Source organism: Xenopus laevis, chromosome 4L (assembly GCF_017654675.1).
Source record: "Xenopus laevis strain J_2021 chromosome 4L, Xenopus_laevis_v10.1, whole genome shotgun sequence".
Taxonomy (NCBI): Eukaryota; Metazoa; Chordata; class Amphibia; order Anura; family Pipidae; genus Xenopus; species Xenopus laevis.
The window spans coordinates 7,621,104-7,645,394 of NC_054377.1; the positions used below are offsets into that span (position 1 = coordinate 7,621,104).

Below are 24,291 nucleotides of genomic sequence, written 5' to 3' on the forward strand. Positions count from 1 at the left end.
TTGAAATATATTCTTTATTGCAGTTGACCGTGTTGCTCATGTTCTCCCATTGGCCACTTTCTATTCCATTGGAAATGTCTCTATACAAACGTAGCTGGACCTCCAGGCTGGTCAGCATATCAAATACAGCAGATTCTTTTTTTAAGGGTCAGTTCTCCTTTAATGCTTTGCTGCGCTTTATTATTATGGAGCTACAACAGGAAGTCATGAGCAGCTTCATGTTCCGCAGGAGAGGAAGTTGAATAATAACAATGAATAGATGTTCCAGATTGTCCACGACCAGCGACATATAGATTGTAGCTCTTGTGGGAAGGGTCCTCATTATCTAATGTATCACTTTGTATGTCAGTTATGTACCCTCATGTACAGCGCTACAGAATAGGTTAGCGTTTAATACATAAATGTGTCATAGTCTGTACAGAGAGATCCCATAAAACTATGGCAGCATAGGTATTCCGTGTACTAAGCACAATTCAGCAGGAACAGTCCCCTAAGTTTGCTCATAGTCTGTACAGAGAGATCCCATAAAACTATGGCAGCATAGGTATTCCCCTGTACTAAGCACAATTCAGCAGGAACAGCCCCCTAAGTTTGCTCATAGTCTGTACAGAGAGATCCCATAAAACTATGGCAGCATAGGTATTCCCTGTACTAAGCACAATTCAGCAGGAACAGTCCCTAAGTTTGCTCATAGTCTGTACAGAGAGATCCCATAAAACTATGGCAGCATAGGTATTCCCTGTACTAAGCACAATTCAGCAGGAACAGCCCCCTAAGTTTGCTCATAGTCTGTACAGAGAGATCCCATAAAACTATGGCAGCATAGGTATTCCCTGTACTAAGCACAATTCAGCAGGAACAGACCCCTAAGTCTGCTCATAACATCATGATATAAAGCTGCTTGTCACATAATACCATTTCTAAAACATAAGGACTGTTCCGCTGCTCCAGTGCATTTACTCAACCGCCTCCAATCAGATCTTTGCTTTGATTTTATAACTTGCAGAATAATAATGAAAGTTTCTTGTTGAAGAATACAGATGAGGTGTCGATCTTTCTGTGTTGCTGACTGCCCTGACTACACTCACTAGGTGCCAATCAGAATGGCTGGCCAAATGCAAGGTCACATGGGGGAACAATCCACTGAATATGCGGAGTCTTGTTTTATCCTGCAGCATTGTGGGAGAAGTGGTTTCCGTTGACCTATATGCTCCAAGTCCCCATGACATTTCTCCACAGCACCAGCCCACTGCTCAAATTGTCCCATGCCAGACCCTGTAGCTGTGCCGTCAGCTGGTGGCGGTGCATTTCTGCTCTGACGTCTGTTCGGGGGAGGCCCCGAGAAGCTCCGCGGGGGCGTCGGCTATGTTGGGCTCACTGCTGCACTGTCGCTGGCTGAACGTAGGCTGAAGTAGCAGACATTGTTCATCAAGCTCCGCCTCTTCAGACCTCCCTGGGTGTAGGATGGAGGCCATTGCCAGAAGCTGGATGTCCGTGTGTGCGTTGGCCACCGTGTGCCTCCGAATGCTGCCGCACTTTTCCAAGTAGGCTTCTCCATCTTGTTCTGTGAGGGGGGACAGGGAACGTTGGCTGGCCAATGAGCTTGTAGCGTGTGGGGAGTATGGCATGGTCTCTGTTCTTGAGTGACACCTGGAGAGGCGGGACTCTGGGGGGGACAGAAAGCAAAGATGGCTTAGTAATCCTGGACTCCATCTACTCCTAGGAACTTGCCCCTGATAATGTCATGCCTGTAGAATTCTATTACCTGGGCCTGGACCGCTAGAGCTTTCACCATATTAAAACACAATAGGATGTCTATGGGAGGCAATATGAAAGCCTATGGTCAGCTGATCTTTATAGAAAGCAAGGATCCGCCCCTATGCCCCGACTACAGCTCGTAGAATTCCCTGTGATAACTTAAAGGGCAACTAAAGTCTAAAATAGAATACGGCTAGAAATGCTAAACATAAACATGAACTATAACAAACAGGGGAAAGTTGTGCTCACCACTAGTTTTTAAAATCATTAAGCGGGGGTGCAATGAGGGTGTGACCACAAAAAACATATAGATAAATAAGAGATTCCTCTGCACTCAACCCATTATCAATATATTTAAGACAGAGACATTTTGTGCATACTGCTACTGAAAAATGCCTTACCCTTTAAACAAAATGTCGCTGTCTTAAATATATTGGTAATGGGTTGAGTGCAGAGGAATCTTGTATTTATCTATATGTTTTTTGTGGTCACAGCCTCATTGCACCCCCGCTTAATGATTTTAAAAACTAGTGGTGAGCACAACTTTCCCCTGTTTGTTATAGTTATACAGGAGCAGTGACCAGCTCCATGTTGTAGCTCCAACTATAGTCAGGTGATCCCACTGGTGTCTAATAAAAGGGCAGCCAAGTTTGGGAGTTTTACTTTGTAAGCAGCAAGTAAGTTGCAGGTAAAACGTATTCGTCCCTTTTATAAAATGTATAATTAAACCATAGAATTCTTAATGAATCAGATGAAAATTGAGCATAGGACTGGCCAGATATGGGATGACTTTGACGTAGTTGGCCAGCTTAAATATATTGCAATATATGGACAAACAATCCCTGTTTTGTTTAAAGGGTAAGGCATTTTTTAGTAGCAGTAGCACAAAATGTCTCTGTCTTAAATATATTGATAATGGGTTGAGTGCAGAGGACTCTTGTATTTGTCTATAAACATGAACTTACTGCACCACAAGCCTAATCAAGCAAATGATTTATGCTTTCAAAGTTGGCCACAGGGGGTCACCATCTTGTAACTTTGTTATACATCTTTGCAAGACCAAGACTGTGCACATGCTCAGTGTGGTCTGGGCTGCTTAGGGATCATCATAAATGATCAAAACAGCACAAGTCAAATAATATCTGTCAGAAGCGGATACAGCAAGACTGATTAATAATCAGAATATACAGACTGCACTGGGTCCTGTGTTGTCATGTAATCTAATGTGGATTTTATAGTTTTTGTATTGTTTAATACAAACTTTCTCCAACTCTGCAGAACCAGTGGCTGCAGCAAAATAATCCCCCAAATAGAATCCCAGTTTATCTGTTTAAATCTGGCTCCATGATCTTTGTCCCTGCAGCTGGAGTTGGAAACAGTAAAGGGGATGTAAAGGCAAAAATAAAATCCAATACAAATCTCTACACAGTCGCCGACTGCTCTACAGGGAAACAAACAAAGCTGCTTGAGTTCTGCATGGCTGGGAAGTAAGGCGGGGGCTCCCCCTGCTGTTCATAAGTATGATTGTTTCCCTGCAGAGCAGTTAGGGACCGTCTGACAATTCCTATCCACAGCAGTAAATGAAGGGAGAATTTCACTGCATACAGTCAGGTTTCTTATAAAAACGGTACAAATTTTTTAATTAAAGTATATTGGAGATAGGTTTCTTTTTCATTAAAGAAAGTAAAAATTGGATTTTTTTTTATGCCCTTTAAAGGGGAACTATCGCGAAAATGAAAAATGTATAAAAGCTTCATCATACTCAAATAAGAAACTTTCTAAATACAATCAATTAAATATTCTGCATTGTCTCTGAAATAATCAAGTTTATCTTCACTATTCCTCTCTCAGAATCTGTTTCTCTTCATTCTCTCTTCATGCAGCAGTTGGGTGTCAGATATTCACTGACAGTTAGATCCAATATATCTTATAGGGGGGCTCCTTTTGCCTAGAAGATGTATTAGAGCTCACTCTATTAAACTCACCAGACATCATGTCTCTCTACATGTAGAATTTATGCAAAAGGCAGTTATTTTGTTAGATTTTGTTTGTACTGGAATCAGTTATTTGAATTGTGAAAGTCGGAGCTGATAGTGCAGAGGGGCAGGAGTCGCAAACAATGAACTTTTCAACTCAGCAGTCGGCCTGAGCTCTACGCGTCCAAATACTGCAGGAAAAAAAGTGAAATTCCAGGGGATTTTCTCCTGTACGGACATGGTCTGTTTGACAAGCCTCGGGGTAGGAAATTATATGGGGTTATAGTAAGTTTCATACAGACACAATTACTTGTTGAGGATGAACACGGTGTTTACATGGATTGAGTAGCGAGGGGGAGAGGAGCAAATAAATAGGTCTATTAAAGGGGAACTAAAGCCAACACATTTGCTTTGTTAGTGTGTATCAGTGTATAGAGCTGCTGTATTATATAACATATACATCAGCCAGTTATAGCACAAGAATAACCACCTTTGTTATTGCTACTTTTTATTACTCCTCTTTCTATTCAGGCCTCTCCTATTCATATTCCAGTCTCTTATTCAAATCAATGTATGGTTGCTAGGGTAAATTGGAACCCTAGCAACCATATTGCTGATATTCAAAACTGGAGAACTGCTGAATAAAAAGTGAAATAACTTAAAAAAACACAAATAATGAAAACCAATTACAAATTGTCTTAGAATTTTACTCTCTACATCATACTAACAGTTAATTTAAAGGTGAACAACCACTTTAATGAGATCCTGACTGATTTGCAGATTACTGCCCCCAAATTATGGTCGAGAGGGAGCCCCTAAAACTGTCCTGTGCTTAAACCACTGCTTTAAAAATGAATGAACAAATATTGTCCTTTGGGTTCATTCCCCCTTTAACTGATTTACAAGCCTTTGGTTATTAAAGGCACAGATGTCCTTTTCCAGTGTAATAATAAATATAACTAAATAGCTTGTGATTTCCAAAGAAGTCTGATAGAATGAGAGCGGGATCCCTCAGTCAGATCAGACGCGGGGACGGATCTCATAGTGTGTGATGGGAATAGGTAGAAACACCAGTTTTAGGGTACAGCTCTTGCCCCAGGCTCCCAGAATCAGGGGGGAAAAAATGTTGTCCCTTGCAGTTCCACTTCTCACACTCTGTTGGGAGAAGGTGATTCTTTTCTATAGAACAGCGCCACTAGCTAGAAATGCTGCAATATTGGATTAACGGCAATTAAAGGACATGCAAAGGCAAAAAAATAAAATCCCATTTTTACTTTCTTTAATGAAAAAGAAACCTATCTCCAATATACTTTAATTAAGAATGTGCTTTGTATTTATAAGAAACCTGACTGTATGCAGTGAAATTCTCCCTTCATTTACTGCTGTGGATAGGAATTGTCAGACTGTCCCTTCCCAGCCATGCAGAACTCAAGCAGCTTTGTTTGTTTCCCTGTAGAGCAGTCGGCGACTGTATAGAGATTTGTATTGGATTTTATTTTTGCCTTTACATCCCCTTTACTGTTTCCAACTCCAGCTGCAGGGACAAAGATCATGGAGCCAGATTTAAACAGATAAACTGGGATTCTATTTGGAGGATTATTTTGCTGCAGCCACTGGTTCTGCAGAGTTGGAGAAAGTTTGTATCAAACAATACAAAAACTATAAAATCCGCATTAGATGACATGACAACACAGGACCCAGTGCAGTCTGTATATTCTGATTATTAATCAGTCTTGCTGTATCCGCTTCTGGCAGATATTATTTGACTTGTGCTGTTTTGATCATTTATGACGATCCCTAAGCAGCCCAGACCACACTGAGCATGTGCACAGTCTTGGTCTTGCAAAGATGTTTAACAAAGTTACAAGATGGCGACCCCCTGTGGCCAACTTTGAAAGCATAAATCATTTGTTTGATTAGGCTTGTGGTGCAGTAAGTTCATGTTTATGTTTAGTATACAAAATACAGCATTTCTAGCCTTATTCTATTTTACACTTTACTTCCCCTTCAACTGGCTTCCCCCATAGGCTTCTGGAGACTGTGGGTGGGTTTATAATTAACATTTACCCCCATGTGACCTCTATAACCCTAATCTGAGCACCACGTCCCTCTTTCCCCCTCATTCCCACACACCTTCCCTGTTGCCCCTGGGCCATGAACATTCCACATCACTGACCTGGCTAATTATTTCTCAGTAATTAGCACAAAGGAACCACATTTCCCATTTCGTTACTACACTGTGGTTAATAGAAGACGAATATAAAGGTTTCATGGCGTGAGAACATCCACGGCCCGGGTACAAATGTATATATATATATATATATATATATATATATATATATGTAATAATATATAAATGATTTCTAGTATCAGAAATCATCAGACCAGCAAGGAATTTAAAGGGAAACTACAGCTTGATCTAAGAATTCCAAAGAAGAGGAAGGTTTGTAATTACACTTAAATCCCTTAATAACTTAAATTATTTGGATTTAAGAAAACTGGATTCCCAGGGAGCAGAAGGTGAGGGGAGGGGGAAGGATGGGAAATAACATATGCCATAATGCGGGGGGGGGGGGGGGGGGGGTAAATGTGTTAACCTAAAGCTATTTTGAACAGGACCTTGGAATTTCGTGATACCATGAGCAAGTTCTTTAACATTCTCAGTAAGTGTCACAAGTCCAGACATGAAAGATTATACAGCCCACTGGGCCAAGGGGATACTTGGGTAATTCCCACCAATACAGCAATGTTCAAGAAATTACCTTGGGCTGGTAAGGTTCACATACAAGGGCATAGTGTTTTTCTTCCCCTTTAAATAACATTTAAGACTGTGGAGCGGAGCCATTAAAAAGCAGCAGTTTTCTGCAAAATAACCGTAGTGGTTTAGTTGTCCTTTAATCAGAGCCATTCTTAAAGGGGTGGCAATTAGGAGCTCTGTGTTTGAGAAGGACAGTGGGATGGACAATGTTGAGACAGCCTGACACCTTTCGCCATGGAGCCGCTGGAAGCAATACTCCCTGTACCTCCCCGTAGCCCTGCCCGCACTGGATAGCTATTCCTGGGCCCCTTAAACGCTGCCCTGTTATTTGGCCCAAATACAAGTGATCCTGCCAAAGGTTTCATCTCCCTAACAAAGCTGTATCATGTGAGAGGCTGGGACTAGTGATGTGTGGTAGTGATGTGCAGGCTGACCCGCTACCCGCGGTTCGGGTCAACCTCGCACTGCTCTTCACTGGTGGTGGGCTTCAAATGCCAGCTTCATAGCCGCGCGCCTGCTCGCCCCGCCCCTTTTGTGACGTCATTGGCGGGGTGGCGCTGGTCTATAAAAAGGCTCGGGTGCGGGTCGGGAAATCACTAATTTGCGGGGCCAACCCCATACGGGTCGACCTCGCCCCGCCCTTTTGTGATGTCATCGGCGGGAAGGCTCGGGTCTATAAGTGCAGATGTGGGCAGGCCAAGGGAGGGCGGGTTAGGGTCGTGCCTGACCTGCTCATCACTAGCTGGGGCGTTTCTGCTGGAACAGGAGATGTAAGTAAATCTTAGGCGAGGTCAGAATGGACCATTGGGGGCCCATCGAGTTCCAAACTTTCAAACTGGGGCCCCACATAGTGCCAATGCTCAAATGCCACCGCTCTGTATTTAATATTTTACGGCGCCAAGCGATCGGGGAGAGGGTCTGGGCCCATGAGGGCCTACAAGGGTTTTTCCAGGTGTCTCGGCCCAGTCCGACCCTGATCCAAGGTCAGAGTGAGAGAGAGAGGGGGGGGGAACTTACCATGGATACTAGAGGCACCCATAGAATTGTAGTTCCTCTCTCCATAGGCACCCACATACGGCGACACCACCATCTTCACCAGCTCTTCCAGCCTCAGGAAACTTTCATTGGGGCCCGAGGGCTCGTGTACACTCTGGAAGAGAGACGTAAACACTAGACAGGGATGTGAACACCACAACAACTACAAATCCCAGCAACCTTAGCGAGACACTGGTGCCTGAGAAGGCTGACGTTTGTATTTGTGATGGCACTAATACTTAATAACGGGGGATACCATACAGAACACTGTACTACTGGTGTCTGCTATAGATAAATATATCTCACACTGGAAGTCGTTGGAAGATATCTCGTTACGCCTGCTGCTGAATTCTGCCTGTGCTTGGCCGCAGAGCTAATTTGATGCCATCGTAAATTAGTGCCAGGAATGCTTAGAGCCAAGGTTCCTAATGTGAAGGCCATATATAAGTGACCACTCTAGAGCCAAACTGTCCCCTCTTGTCATTATATGCTATTGTGTCCCCTACCTGAAGGACCAGTAGCATCTGCAGGATAGAGGGCGGGACCTGGGAAGAGACCAATGACAGCGCTTTGGCCAGATTCACTTTCAGCACAACGGAATCCCTGAAGCCAAGCAGAGCGATCTGACGGATGGTCAACTCCTGCCCCTGGAAGAAACACAAACAGGGTCACATCGGAATCATAGGATCATAGTCATCTGGCTTTTAAAAATACACCTAAATACACATATATATATATATAATCAATGAAGGCGGTAACATCCATCTAATTGTTGTGAGAGCGGACCCAGGATTCCAGATTCTCTGGTGGCCCCTAAGAGGCACCCTGGATGGCAGGTTCTCTGGTGGCCCCTAAGAGGCACCCTGGATGGCAGGTTCTCTGGTGGCCCCTAAGAGGCACCCTGGATGGCAGGTTCTCTGGTGGCCACTAAGAGGCACCCTGGATGCCAGATTCTCTGGTGGCCCCTAAGAGGCACCATAAATGCCAGATTCTCTGGTGGCCCCTAAGAGGCACCCTGGATGCCAGATTCTCTGGTCGCCCCTAAGAGGCACCCTGGATGCCAGATTCTCTGGTGGCCCCTAAGAGGCACCCTGGATGTCAGATTCTCTGGTGGCCCCTAAGAGGCACCCTGGATGGCAGGTTCTCTGGTGGCCCCTAAGAGGCACCCTGGATGGCAGGTTCTCTGGTGGCCCCTAAGAGGCACCCTGGATGGCAGGTTCTCTGGTGGCCACTAAGAGGCACCCTGGATGCCAGATTCTCTGGTGGCCCCTAAGAGGCACCATAAATGCCAGATTCTCTGGTGGCCCCTAAGAGGCACCCTGGATGCCAGATTCTCTGGTGGCCCCTAAGAGGCACCCTGGATGCCAGATTCTCTGGTCGCCCCTAAGAGGCACCCTGGATGCCAGATTCTCTGGTGGCCCCTAAGAGGCACCCTGGATGCCAGATTCTCTGGTGGCCCCTAAGAGGCACCCTGGATGCCAGATTCTCTTGTCCAAAGCTGCTACTTGGAGTCCCAAGGCACCTGCATCTTTATTGAATGTACTAAACAGGCCGGGTCTCTATTTCCCATTGCAGGGAACTGTAATTAACCAGTGTTTACTTCATCAGCTAATCATTAATGTGTAAGGGGGAGAATGCTAGCGCTAACATCGGAGCCTCGACGGGAGAAAATATGATTTAGTGTTAATTAATAACTTCAGTCAACACAAACAAAGCCATTAATGAGGGTCATTTCTTCCGGGCTGGATATAATGAGCCGTTTAAAGGGTAAATACGGTTTATTGAACAAGTAGAGTTTGTCTTCCATTGAATTCCCCTTAAAGGAAAACTATACCCCCCAAACAATGTAGGTCTCTATTAAAAGATACTGAGTAAAACAGCTCATGTGTAAAACCCTGCTTCATGTAAATGAACCATTATCATAATAATATACTTTTTTAGTAGTATGTGCCATTGGGTAATCATAAATAGAAAATTTCCATTTTAAAAAATAAGGGCCGCCCCCTGAGATCGTAAGATTCACTGTGCACACATACAAACCACATGTAAGGTCACATGAGCCAATTAACAGACAGAGTTCTGCCTTTTGCTTCCTCACTTCTTCCTGTTACAGTTAGAGCTGTAGTATTTCTGGTCAGGTGATCTCTGAGGCAGCACAGATAGAGTCACGAAATGGTGGTTCAAGGCAAGAGATGTAAAAGGGCAATATTTATGTAAATATATATTCCAGTTTGGTAAGATTCTTTAATATGTCATTCAATTTGATATAAACTATCTGTTGCTTAAGTATTCATTTTGGGGGTATAGTTTTCCTTTAAAGGGGAACTATCACAAAAATAAAAATTTAATATAAGCTTCAGCATACGGAAATAAGAAACTTTCTAAATACAAATAATTAAATATTCTGTACCGTTTCTGAAATAATCAAGTTTATGTTCACTATTCCTCTCTCAGCATCTGTTTCTCTTCATTCTCTCTCCATGCAGCAGTTGGGTGTCAGATATTCATTGACAGTCAGATCCAATATATCTTATAGGGGGGCTCCTTTTTTCTAGAAGATGTATTAGAGCTCACTCTATTAAACTCACCAGACATCATGTCTCTCTACATGCAGGATTTGTGCAAAAGGCAGTTATTTTGTTAGATTTTGTTTGTACTGGAATCAGTTATTTGAGTGAGCTCTAATACATCTGCTAGGAAAGGAGCCCCCCTATAAGATATATTGGATCTAACTGTCAGTGAATATCTGACACCCAACTGCTGCATGAAGGGAGAATGAAAAGAAACAGATGCTGAGAGAGAAATATTGAAGATAATCTTGATTATTTCAGAAACAATGCAGAATTTTTAATTGCATTCAGAAAGTTTCTTACTTCAGTAAGAGGAAGCTTATATTAAATTTTCATTTTTGCAATAGTTCCCTTTAAGGGGAATTTAATGGAAGGCAAAACTCTACTTGTTCAATAAACCGTATTTACCCTTTAAATGGCTCATTAGATCCAGCCCGGAATAAATGACCCTCATTAATGGCTTTGTTTGTGTTGACTGAAGTTATGAATTAACATTAATTTTCTTTTCCGCGAGGCGAACGTCGCATGTACAGAGCCGGGATATGAAAGCAACAAAGGTCGATATACAGAACATCAGTTCCCTTTAAATCCACATCCAGATCAATGAGGAAGTGAAGGTTTTTTATTTGTACTCTCAATAAAAACAGGAAGTCTTCTATTTCCTGTAGATCAGTGATGGATTAAGCTATTTATTCTCAGCAGAAAGCAATTTTGACTCTGGGGTCCTGAAAAAATAATATTGGGGGGCTCTTGTGATTGGTACTGAATATACTCCAGGGTCTCACATAAGTCCCTGGTTCTCCTGCTGCCCCTAAAGGAAACATACAGGGGCTTATTTATCAACACTGGGCAAATTTGCCTATGGGCAGTAAACCATGGCAACCAATGAAAGTGCTGCATTCATTGTTCATTGTTCAGCTGGCTTTAAATAGCTAACCATTGATAGGTTGCTATAGGTAACTGCCCATGGGCAAATTTGCCCGGTGTTGATAAATGAGCCCCGCAGTGTTATCTGCTCATGATGTTATAAAGGCAATGGGCATTTATTTGGGCACTTTTAGGGCCACATTTTTTTAACAGCTGGGAGGTGCTTGAAGCAGACCCCACCCCACACACACACACTTTGGACTAAAAATATTGGCGCTTAAAGGGGTGGTTCACCTTTAAATTAACTCTCCAAATGCTATAGAATTGCCAATTCTAAGGAACTTTTCAGTTGGTCTTCATTATTTGTTTTTTTTTATATAGTTTTTGGATTGTTTTCTGCCTTTTCTTTCCAGCTTTCAAACAGGGGTCACTGACCCCAACAGCCAGAAAACTATTACACTGTGAGGCTACAATTTTATTGTTATTGCTACTTTTTAAAACTGCTGCTCCTCTCTTATTTATATTTCAGTCTCTCTTTCAAACAACTGTCTGGTTGCTAAGGTAATTTGAACCCTAGCAATTAGGGATGCACCAAATCCACTATTTTGGATTCGGCTGAACCCCCGAATCCTTCACAAAAGAATCGGGCGAATACCGAATTGAATTTGCATATGCAAATTAAGGGTGGGAAAGGGAAAACATTTTTTTTACTTCCTTGCTTTGTGACAAAAAGGCACACAATTTCCCTCCCTCGCCCCTAATTTGCATATGCAAATTAGGATTCAGATTCGGGCAGAAGGATTCGGCCAAATCCGAATCCTGCTGAAAAAGCCCGAATCCTGGATTCGGTGCATCTCTACTAGCAACCAGAGAGAGCTGCTTAACAAAAAGTGAAATAATAAAAAAAAAACTAATAACAAAAATGAAGACCAATTGCAAATTGTCTCAGAATATCACCCTCTACATCATACTAAAAGTTAACTCAAAAGTGAACAGTCCCTTTAAAGGGGTTGCTCACCTTTACATTACGAGTAATAAAAGTAACAATAACAATAAATATGTAGCCTTATAGAGCATTTGTTTTTTAGATGGGGTCAGTGACCCCCATCTGAAAGCAAGAAAGAGTCAGAAGAAGAAGGCAAATAATGCAAAAACAATAGAAAAATAAAAAATAAAGGCCAATTAAAAAGTGTTATCTTAAAAGCGAACTGCCCCTCTAAAGGAGAACTAAACCCTAAAAATGAAAAGGGCTAAAAATGCCATATTTTATATAGTGAACTTATTGCACGAGGCTAACGTTTCAGCTTGTCAATAGCAGCAATGATCCAGGACTTCAAACTTGTCACAGGGGGTCACCATCTTGGAAAGTGTCTGTGACACTCACATGCTCAGTGGGCTCTGATTGGCTGTTGAGAAGCTAAGCTTAGGGCTCGTCACTAATTATCCAGCAGAAAATGAGCTTCCCCTGTAATATAAGCTGATGCTACAGGTTTGCTGATTATTAAATTCTGATGCTAATTGCACTGGTTTCTGTGCTGCCATGTAGTAATTATCTGTATTAATTACTAATTAGCCTTATATTGTGACATTTCTATTCTATGTGTACTGTATATTGTGAGTGGCTCCCTAAGCTCAGTAAGTGACAGCAGCACAGAGCATGTGCAGTGAATCAGCAGAAAAGAAGATGGGGAGCTACTGGGGCATCTTTGGAGACACAGATCTTTACTGCTAAAGGGCTGTGGTTGCCTTGGGCTGGTACAGAAGCACAAAACATCATGTACAACAGTTCTAGCTACTTCTTTAGTTTAACTTCCCTTGACCTTTTAAACAGTCCCTAATAGAATGCTTTGGACTAGCTCATGTATCTTTTTAAGCACCATTTGATGATTTTATATGGGAGAGTTCAGAACTGAGAGGCACAGGAAGTGCAAAGCGGGGTCAAGAGTGCTAAATCCCCATTTAAATTCCCATTTATGTCCTTCCTGAGTCTTCCTGTTAATGGACCAGTCTGGTTCCAAAATAACTCACCTGAACAGGGTAAAATATGGCCTGTAACGTGGGCAGAATCTCCGTGTAGAAGTGATCCCACAGCTCGGACAGGATCGCAATGCGGTTTTCACCTTAAATATAGAGAAGCAATGAAATCATTTTGTGTGGCAGTTACACAATTATACAAACGTTAATGATTAAAGTGATAGCTGCTGAATGCTGTATTTGTTTGTGCCTTTCTGTTCTTTGGTTCTGACTCCCGAAACAATGTAGCCAGCTTCTACTATGCTGTTTCAAGAGTCAGAACCATAAGAAGTGCAGCCAGAGAAATACAGGTATGGGGTCCCTTATAGCAATGCCATTTTCAAACAACCTTTGAATGAATGTACAGTATATTGGAAAGTTGTTTAGAAATAATAACATACTGTATATACCAGTAATGCGTGCAGCTCACTTTGATAAGCAAATGAGTCCTTGGTATAAAAAGGCTTCTTTATTCTTAAAGGGGAACTGTCACTGGCTCATTCATAAACACTTCTGCTTTTGCTACATTCTTGGTTGTTACATTGCGCTTGGGAGTTGCGGTTCAGCGAGATCTTGACGGCCACATGTTCACTATTGATGCTCTGCTCTGGATGTAATTACTGGTTTGTGTTGTATCTCTGCTGCGGGACTGAGTGGTAACACCAAAAGTCCCACAGCAGAGTTCTGACTCATGACGTGGCTGCAGGTTTGTTATAAGTATCTTCCTGCCCCGATGATACAGAGCAAAACCGCTCTCCCCTCGACGTGTTCTCACCTTCATACAGCTTCACTTTCTCTTCCATATAGGTCAGACCTTTAGCCAGCAGCTGGTTCTGCAAACAGACAATCGGGTGTTAATCAGAATAACCCCTCCCCCCAATTAGGGGAAATACAAATTAATCTGCCAGTTTCCAGCATAGGCTTCCTCTTTCTCAATGTCCTGACACAACCAACTGACTGATGCTATTTGTTAGAGGCTATAGTCAGGGCCACCATCAGGGGGGCACATTTGTACGGGGCTAAAGGGGGGCCCAGCTATGCTGCACTTTCGAATTAGCTGGGCCCCCGTTAACAGCGCCAAACCGCTGAAGACCCAAAGTCCCAAATGGAGCCGAAAGCCACGAAAAGACCCAAAGCCAAGAAAAGACTCAAAGCTGTGAAAAAAAACCCAAAGTTGTGAAAAAACCCAAAGCAAAGAAAAGACCCAAAGCCAAGAAAAGACCTGAAGTTGAAGTCCTGAAGCCGCAAAAAGACCTGAAGCCAAAAAAAGACCCAAAAGCCAAGAAAAGACCCAAAGCCAAGAAAAGACCCAAAGCCAAGTAAAAACCCAAAGCCAAGTAAAAACCCAAAGCCAAGAAAAAACCCAAAGCCAAGAAAAGACCCAAAGCCAAGTAAAAAGTCAAAGTCAAGAAAAGACTCAAAGCCAAGAAAAGACCTGAAGTTGAAGTCCTGAAGCCGTGAAAAGATCAAAAGGCACGAGAAGACCCAAAGCCAAGGAAAGACCCAAAGCCAATAAAATATCCTACGCCAAGAAAAGACCCAAAGTTGAAGTCCTGAAGCTGTGAAAAGGCCAAAACGCATGAGAAGACCCAAAGCCAAGGAAAGACCCAAAGCCAAGAAAAGACCCAAAAGCCAAGAAAGGACCCAAAGCCAAGAAAAACCCAAAGCCAAGAAAAGACCGGAAGTTGAAGTCCTGAAGCTGTGAAAAGGCCAAAAGGCACGAGAAGACCCAAAGCCAAGGAAAGACCCAAAGCCAAGAAAAGACCCAAAGCCAAGAAAAGACCCAAAGCCAAGAAAGGACCCAAAGCCAAGAAAAACCCAAAGCCAAGAAAAGACCCGAAGTTGAAGTCCTGAAGCTGTGAAAAGGCCAAAAGGCACGAGAAGACCCAAAGCCAAGAAAAGACCCAAAGCCAAGAAAAACCCAAAGCCAAGAAAAGACCCAAAGCCAAGAAAAGACCCAAAGCCAAGAAAGGACCCAAAGCCAAGAAAAACCCAAAGCCAAGAAAAGACCGGAAGTTGAAGTCCTGAAGCTGTGAAAAGGCCAAAAGGCACGAGAAGACCCAAAGCCAAGGAAAGACCCAAAGCCAAGAAAAGACCCAAAGCCAAAAAAGACCCAAAGCCAAGAAAAGTCCCAAAAGCCAAGAAAGGACCCAAAGCCAAGAAAAGGTCCCTGGCGCCAATTTTTTTTTTAACTTATAGTGGAGCTCCAATATTTTTTAAAGAAAACTTTTATGTGGGACCCTGACCGCCAATGTTTTTTTTTAACTTATAATGGGGTCCTGAACATCAATGGCTTTTGATGACTTGTGTGTGGGAGGGGTTTACTGTTTTTAGCACTGCCTTTTTACTGTGGTGTGGGGTGGGATCTGGGGAGGGACATGGGCGGGCGGGGTCCAGAAAACTTTGTTGTACGGGGCCCCGTGATTTCTGATGTCGGCCCTGGCTATAGTCATGAGTCAGTTGGCTGTACATTTTAACTAAGCTAATCATTTTATCTCCCCTTTAAAGATGTGGGGCAAATTAACATGTCTACTTTGCAATTAGGCAAAGCTGCAGCTCAGACACAACTACTAGACTGATGATTCATCATGGCTGAGATAGACGGCACAAGACTTTTCCAACGGTGAAACTACAGGACACAACTGCAGCGAGTCGAGCAGACGTATGAGATGTAATTACTGTTACTTACCTGGAAGTAATCTGTAATAAATGGTCCCAGGTCGCTTTTCAGCAAGTGCCTGACAGAAAAAGAAAAGACAAATGTTGAAGTCCTCCCTAGCGGTCCGTGTGTCAGTGGAGCTTTCAATCTATTCGACCTCAGGCCCAAATACAGGTTGGTTTAAAGGAGAACTAAACCCAGGTACAGATTGGCTTCCATTGGGGTTTATGGAATGACAATGAAGTGGCTGGGGAGAATGAAGGGAGCCCTATGGTTGGGGTTTAGTTCCCCTTTAACCTATCAATATATTTAACCCACCAGCACAAAAGAACCCCAGTGGTGTCTATGGACACAAGGGAATCAATGGCGTGATTCAGCAAGGCTCCCCATCAAATATATTGAAGGGGTTGTTCACCTTTACATTTACTCAGTTCGAGTGAAGGAATAGAATAAAAAAAACTTTGAATTTCGAATGGCTACTTCGACCATCGAATTGGCTACTTCGAATCGAACGATTCGAACTAAAAATCGTTTGACTATTCGACCATTCGATAGTCAAAATACTGTCTCTTTAAAAAAAACTTTGACCCCCTACTTCGCCATCTAAAACCTACTGAACCTCAATGTTAGCCTATGGGGAAGGTCCCCATAGGCTTTGCAAGTTTTTTTTGGTTCGAAGGATTTAATGGATTTTTCGTTCGTTTTAAACGTATTGCGGAAAATCCTTCGACTTCGAAGTCGAAGGATTTACTTTCGGCAGTCGAATTCAACCGTAAATCTGCCCCTAACTATTAGTATGATGTAGAGAGGGATATTCGGAGACAATTTGCAATTGGTTTTCATGTTTTATTATTTAAGGTTTTTGAGTTATTTGGCTTTATATTCAGCAGCTCTTCAGTTTGCAATTTCAGCAATCTGGTTGCTAGGGACCAAATTTCCCCAGCAACCACACCCTGATTTGAATAACAGACTGGGAAATGAATAGGTGAGGCCTGAATAGAAAGAGGAGTAATAAAAAGTAGCAACAACAATACATTTGTAGCCTTACAGAGCCTTTGTTTTTTAGATGGGGTCAGTGACCCCCATTTGAAAGCTGGAAAGAGTTTTAAGAAGAAGGCAAATAATTTAAAATCCATAAAAAATAAACAATGAAGACCAATTTAAAAGTTACTTAGAATAATCCATTCTATAGCAACTTAAAGGTGACCCACCTCTTTCATGAAAGATCCTCCATCAGTGCTTTCCTGCACCCTCAGTTTCCTTATGCTGCACCTAGGATTGCTGCCTCACCCCTTTAAAACCGAACACATGTGGAATCCACAGCCTGCATGGCTAATTAGCAATTCATTTAGATGCATGACGCAGACTGAACTGATTTATGTGCAGCCATGCATCTAAATGAATTGCTGATTAGCCATGCAGGCTGTGGATTCCACATGTGTTTGGTTGCCTGCACCTCAGTTATGAGCAACAGGCACAAGGGAAATCAGCATGACTATTATTTAGCAGTTGGGCGGGTGCCTTGGCAGGAGGGTGCAAGAAGGGACACCTGTGTGTTGGATTGTGGTGTGAATGTGTCAGGCTGATGTTTGGGGAGCACACATACACACACACACACACACTAACCTGATGTTCTCGTTCAAAGTGTAGAGTTCGTTGACTTGCAGGCCCCCTCCTCGGAACACGTTTATAACCGCCGTTTGCACACTGGGGAGAGGAAAACTTCTGCTTATTCAGCTTGTTACATCCCGTCTCATACATCACAGCCTCATGCACAGAGACAGCAGAGCGACACAGAGACAGGGGATCGGCACAGAGACAGCAGAGTTACACAGAGAAAGTGGAGCAACACAAAGATAGCAGAGTTACACAGAGACAGCAGAGCGACACAGAGACAGGGGATCGGCACAGAGACAGGGGATCGGCACAGAGACAGGGGATCGGCACAGAGACAGCAGAGTTACACAGAGAAAGTGGAGCAACACAAAGACAACAGAGTTACACAGACAGCGGAGCGGCACAGAGACAGCAGAGCAACACAGAGACAGCAGAGTTACACAGAGACAGGGGAGCAACACAGAGACAGGGGAGCAACACAGAGACAGGGGAGCAACACAGAGACAGGGGAGCAACACAGAGACAGGGGAGCTACACAGAGACAGGGGAGCAACACAGAGACAGGGGAGCAACACAGAGACAGGGGAGCAACACAGAGACAGGGGAGCAACACAGAGACAGGGGAGCAACACAGAGACAGCGGAGCAACACAGAGACTGGGGAGCAACACAGAGACAGGGGAGTTACACAGAGACAGGGGAGCAACACAGAGACAGCAGAGTTATACAGAGACAGGGGAGCAACACAGAGACAACAGAGCAACACAGAGACAGGGGAGCAACACAGAGACAGCAGAGTTACACAGAGACAGGGGGCAACACAGAGACAGCGGAGAAACACAGAGACAGGGGGGCAACACAGAGACGGCGGAGCAACACAGAAACAGCGGAGCGGCACAGAGACAGCCTAATCCTAATTTGCATATGTAAATTATGGGCTGAATAAAAAACGAAATAACTCAAAAACCACAACTAATAAATAATGAAAACCAATAGCAAATTGTCTCAGAATATCCCTCTCTACATCAGTGATCCCCAACCAGTAGCTCGTGAGTAACATGTTGCTCTCCCACCCCTTGGATGTTGCTCCCAGCGGCCTCAAAGCAGGTGCTTATTTTTGAATTCCAGGCTTGGAGGCGAGTTTTGGTTGTATAAAAACCAGATGTTCTGCCAAACAGTGCCTCAATGTAGGTTGACAATCCACATAGGGGCTACCAAATGGCCAATCACAGAACTTATTTGGCACCCAGGAACATTTTTCATGCTTGTGTTGCTCCCCAACTCCTTTTACTTCTGAATGTTGCTGATGGCTTCAAAAGGTTGGGGATCCCTGATCTACATCTTACTAACAGTTAACTTAAAGGTGAAAAACCTCTTTAAAACCATTGAAGTTCTGTGATAAACTTATACTGGAGGTTGCTTAGAATTACATTTTCTTTCATTAGGCAACAAATGAGTTTTGGGGTGTATTTCCCCTTTAGAAACACAATCTGCCTTTTAAGTGATTCATTGATCTAGATTTTTAAGCCATTGTGTATTGTTAAGAGTCTGCATTGAGCAGTCGCTATCAGCAGATAAACAGCTCCCAGATCTGTCTGCATTTTGGGCTAAAAAAAGATGTGTTTATTGGTAAAATCCCATCTTAATCCTATGAGATAAGGTTACATTAAGGGCAGTTGGTGGCACAATGCAGGGCGGGATTAGTCTGTGTGTTTTGAAGTCCATTCAATGAGAAGCAAATAAAAACACAAGGTTACAAATTCAGATCACAGTGTTGTACATTGCCCCCCCCCCCCAACATTTAGATAGTCAGCCATGCGTACTGAGATTTCATGGGGAAAATGGAATAACTATAGGGGCCTGGAGAGAGAGGTGGAGGGGGTGGGGATGGAGTTCTCTGTGAATGGCAATTTAAAGGCCATTCTCGATCGGGCACATTAAAGTGGCCATAGACATCTGCTCGTTTGTCAATCACCAAACTAGCGGATTTGTCCCCGATATGCCCACATTGAGGTGGGCGATATTGGGCTGATCCGATCGTGGCCCCTAGGGTCCAACGATCAGATCATAATGGATCCTATATGGGCGGTTGGATTGCAGGACCCCATAAACGCACAGATGCGACCGCAATCCGGCGGGATTTTTTAACCTGCCCAATCGAGATCTGCCCGACTTTCAGCCAGATATCGATTGGGGAAGCCCGTCGGATGGCCCCACACACGGGCCAATAAACTGGTGACTCGGTCTGGGGGCAGCTTTTATAGGCCTGTGTATGGGGTCCTTTAAATAAATCCCTTCGGATCGCAGCCGCATCTGTGCATTTATGCGATCCCGTTATCCGACCGCCCGTATCGGATGCATTGTGATCCAATATTTCACGATCGGATCAGCCCGATATCGCCCACCTCAGTGTGGGCATATGGGGGAGAGATCCGCTTGTTTGGTGACATCGATCTCTACGTCTATGGCCACCTTAAGAGTTGTGTGTTGAGAGTTGAGGGATCCAGGCCTCCAAAGTTACGGCCCTGCATGGGGGGGATTAATTCTAAATTCAATAAGATGTAGCTCTCCCCTCCCCTGGGGGGCTCTGTAAATGTCCACTATAGAGAGCTACAATAAAGGGTTGATTTACGTAGACCCTGGAAGGATGTGCAAGAGAACTAAAGGTGGCCATACATGGGCAGATTAAAGCTGCTGATATCGGTCCTTTAAGGTGGCCATAGACGTAGAGATCTGCTCGTTTGGTGATTTCGCCAAACGGGCCCACATTGACGTGGGCAATATCGGGCTGATCGGATCGTGGGCCCTAGAGCAAACTTGCGAATTTCTTCGCCAGCGGCGAAACGCAGAAATTCGCAGCGAATTTGCGACTGGCAAATAAATTTGCCCATCAGTAGTCAGGAGAAAGAAAGAGGCTGCTCTGATGTTCTTCTGCTTAGGAAAGAGTTGAGAAATGTTTCTAATTTTATTCCTAAGCAGAAGAACATGAGAGCAGCCTCTTTCTTTCTCCTGACAACTTCCTTGACTACTTGCTGGTCAGACTGGTGGGAAAATGACCAGCAGGTGGCGCTGTTGTAACACAATTCATTTGTGCTAATAGTACATTACTGATCTGCGGATCGGGTTTTTCCCGCCGCCACCCACAACCGACTTCCGGGTTCCTTTTATAGACCTGCATCGCCCTGCCGATGATGTCACAAAAGGGGTGGGGCGAGCAAGCGTGCGTCTATAAAAGTTCAACCCGGAAATCGGAAGCCGGCTTATATAGAAGGTCACTCGAAAAGGGGGGTTGCGAGGTCGGCCCAAACCTGCCCGAACCGTGGGTAAACCCGTGGGAATCATCCCGCCCACAAATCACTACAGTACATGGATCTTTTGATATCGTGGAATTACAAAATATATAAATAATGAATGTACATTGCAAAAGTGCTTAGAATAGCCCCCTCGTCAATTTTACATTCACTTATTTTTAAGTTTTACTCATCCTTTAAGGATTACCCAGTGCCCGTATAATGCAGCCCCAGGTTAAACACTACTTTGGCTAAAGATTAAACTTGACCATAGATTCTATAACGCAGTTACAAAAAGGTAGACTGTTGTATATTGGATTTGGTACTTTACCTGTTCCACATGGCGCTGGAGTTCAGCTGTACCGCCTGGCGACCGGCGTAGAACCGCGGCAAGTCACTGAGAGCCGGAGAGCTCATGAACCGCGGCCTGGGCCGCTTAAAGGAGCCCATCTTGTTGAAGTGGACCCCAAAGTACGGCAGCAGAGTCTGACTCCCAGTCATACGGACAGGAGGGTGTTCGGTGCCGGATGAGGAAAGCTGAATGCTGGAGCACAGGCTACTGGCAATAAACTGTGGGGAAGAAGCACAAAACAGTGTTACTTTGCTGTCCTTCCTTCCTACAATAACAGTTCAGGAATTAGTAGCACAAATATATTACTCACAAACATGCCCTGAGACTCCATCACTGCTCCTCTCCCAGGGAACCACTGGACTCACTGCATGGCCTGGGAGGAAGTGGATGTGTATCCCCCCCAAGTGTGAAAATGCAAAGTACATTAGCCTCCCCCTGCTGTGTCCCCTAAATTAGAAACAATAGATTCAACTCATTGTCTGACACCCTCCCACCAGTTCTATAAGGGTCCTGGAGAATACAGTCTATACAGCAAACATAGGGGGCTGTTCCAACTGAATTGTGCTTAGTACAGGGGATACCTATGCTGCCATAGTTTTATGGGATCTCTCTGTACAGACTATGAGCAAATTTAGGGGACTGTTCCTGCTGAATTGTGCTTAGTACAGGGAATACCTATGCTGCCATAGTTTTATGGGATCTCTCTGTACAGACTATGAGCAAACTTAGGGACTTTTCCTACTGAATTGTGCTTAGTACAGGGGAATACCTATGCTGCCATAGTTTATGGGATCTCTCTGTACAGACTATGAGCAAACTTAGGGGCTGTTCCTGCTGAATTGTGCTTCGTACAGGGAATACCTATGCTGCCATAGTTTTATGGGATCTCTCTGTACAGACTATGAGCAAACTTAGGGGCTGTTCCTGCTGAATTGTGCTTAGTACAGGGAATACCTATGCTGCCATAGTTTTATGGGATCTCTCTGTACAGACTATGAGCAAACTTAGGGGCTGTTCCTGCTGAATTGTGCTTAGTACAGGGAATACCTATTCTTCTATGGTTTCTATGGTTTCTTCTACAAGGGCCTCCCATTAGATCATATGTGAAAGAACTAGCACAAGAGAGCCCCCAGGCTAAAGAGACCCCTTGAGACATTGTGCTGTGGTTGGTTCCATAAATTAGAGGGGTTTATATCTTATAAATGAATGGCACTGTACCTCTAAGCCAGATTCCTAAAAATTCTACCCTGCCTCCCCCTAAGGGTGACCCAAAGCAGTGGATAAGGAGGAAACTAGGATAGCAAACTGCACAAAATGTAGCATGATAAATATAAAACGATATATCTTTAACCTTATTTGGTACCCGGGGCCTCAAACCACTAGTTGGACCTTTGAGGGTGGGGTTGAACCTCAACAAATTTGAAAAACCACAGCCCTAGGCTGTTCAGCAATGTTTTTCAAGCCAACCACAGAACCCATACCTCCCCATGCTTTCTGCTTTGTAGTATTTCAGAGGCGTCTATGATCTGGGCAACAGAGCATCCTCCTGTCAGTTAAATCTCCTGGAGAGGAAGTCCCACCCTCAACACACTACACAACAGGAAGTGCACTTTGCATAAACACATGTCACATATATGGTGAGCTTTTAAAACTCCGTATTTCAAATGAACCTGCTGACAATTTAAGGGACTTATTATGGGTCTGTTGGTGTCTTTCTTTTAGCTTTATCAGTATCACTTTAAGAGTCTAAAATTTTCTCCTAGACAGAGTGTGAAGGGATCAAGCAGAGGTTTGCATAATACATAAGCTCATATTATACCTGTAGTTAGGTAATACAGTGTATTCTGGATTACTGATAATTTAAAGGCCCAATCTCATTATCAGGGGCATGGGATTTACACGTGCCTCACACAGGCGCGTGTAGGCGCCGAACGCAGGTTGAGACGCAACATGCTGCACTTTTCCTGCGTTCGGCGCCTACACACGCCTGTGTGAGTACAGCCCCATTGAAAAAAGCTTAATGCGTCTATTCCTGCGCAGGGGAGCGCAGCTTCAACTGCTCGTCAGTAAGAGCCCTAAGGGTAGGACTACACGGACGTTTTTGGCACGATGCAACAAAACGCCGGTGTCACAGCGTTGATCCGAAGCGACACGACTGTCGGATGCATATGCATCGTCTGAATACGCATCGTCTGCATACGCATCGTCTGCATACGCATCGTCTGCATACGCATCGTCTGCATCCGACAGTCGTGTCGCGTCGGATCAACGCTGCGACTTCATCCAACAATGCATTCACTTACCTTATTTCTGTTGCATGCAATTTAACGCCGGCAGTTTTGTCGCAGTGCGTCAGATCACGCCGAAAACATCTGTGTAGTCCTACCCTCATACCCAAAAAAAAGGCAGTATAGGTTCCAGGCACAATGCCACAGATAATATGCCATGATAAACCCAAAATATAAACTTCTTGCAAAAACTGTGCCAGGTTCATGTATAAGAACTAAAGAGCACACTGTAAGTTAAACACAACACCAATTTCAATACACAGTATCGAACAATATATTTTTCATGACTGTCCTAACTGAGAGGAGAATAAGCACGTCAAGCTGTGAAAGAATCCGTGAACTTTCCACTTGTAATTAGTGCAGAAAGTTGAACTACAACACCCAGAATACGCGGAAGGTCACAGGCATTTTCATGTGTCTGCTCCGATCTCCTCCTTCATTGCAATGATGAAACCGACCCATGGAATTTAGATTGTAAGCTCCACTGCTCAGGTACTGATATGAATCTATGATCTATGCATGCTATATATAAATACATGTAATATACTGTCCCTTTAAGAGGAAATAAATAGTAATTAAGCAAAGAGATAAACTCTAGGAAAGAGTGCCCTAATTAACTAACGTGCTGCATTACACTCACTCGCTCGCACACACATGTGGTCTCTCTGGGGGCATCATGGGAATCAGCGAGGGGATTTAGTCATCAGCAGGAACGCTCCAGACGGTGCAGAAGGGGTGACTTCCAGACACCATATGACCCAGTGAGGTGTCACAGTGCTGTGAGTGTCACAGAGGGAGGCAATATAACTTTCATAGTTGTACTTTTTGCATGAATTTGGTTATCGGTTCCTATTTTACAAAGGTTAACAATTAACCCTCGGGGTGACTTGCAGTAGAGCAGCTTCTTTATTATAAGAGCAGAGGAACTGGAACCGGGCAGAACCGATCTCCGGAAACTGCAGTGGTACTGGCTGTGCAAAGACAGAGGCCAGCACTGCACCTTTCACCCAAAATCCAAGTTCATTAACCCATGTCCTGCCAGATTAGTAGCACATGTCCCTACCTTCCCCTCTGCATTGGCATATATACCTGTATATAGATGCAGATAT

The 24,291-nt window shown here is 43.9% G+C and overlaps 1 protein-coding gene across 3 annotated transcripts; it reads right to left on the reverse strand.

The window, feature by feature from the left end:
- On the reverse strand, positions 1–24,036 carry prr5l.L (proline rich 5 like L homeolog). 3 transcript variants are annotated; one of them, XM_018257319.2, is made up of 9 exons: positions 23,823–24,036; positions 20,874–21,112; positions 17,263–17,343; positions 15,667–15,715; positions 13,753–13,810; positions 12,993–13,084; positions 8,034–8,174; positions 7,510–7,642; positions 1–1,666 (listed from the first exon to the last, which is right to left on the reverse strand). In XM_018257319.2, the coding sequence occupies exons 2-9, from the start codon at positions 21,041–21,043 to the stop codon at positions 1,290–1,292; spliced, it is 1,101 nt and encodes a 366-aa protein (XP_018112808.1). In that variant the 5' UTR covers positions 21,044–21,112; positions 23,823–24,036; the 3' UTR covers positions 1–1,289. The 3 variants fall into 3 exon arrangements, with proteins under 3 accessions (XP_018112808.1, XP_018112806.1, XP_018112807.1); XM_018257317.2 differs by lacking the exon at positions 23,823–24,036 and adding an exon at positions 21,205–21,354; XM_018257318.2 differs by lacking the exons at positions 17,263–17,343; positions 23,823–24,036 and adding an exon at positions 21,205–21,354.
- Positions 24,037–24,291: the final 255 nt, after the last annotated feature.

Coding starts and splice junctions, on each gene's coding strand:
- prr5l.L (XM_018257317.2), bottom strand. CDS start 21,225: ATGGAGTCTCAGGGCATGTTT. Junction 17,344..20,873: donor TCCAGCGCCATGTGGAACAG/GTAAAGTACCAA, acceptor TCCTCTCCCCAG/TGTGCAAACGGCGGTTATAA. Junction 1,667..7,509: donor GGGTGCCTCTAGTATCCATG/GTAAGTTCCCCC, acceptor TGTCCCCCCCAG/AGTCCCGCCTCTCCAGGTGT.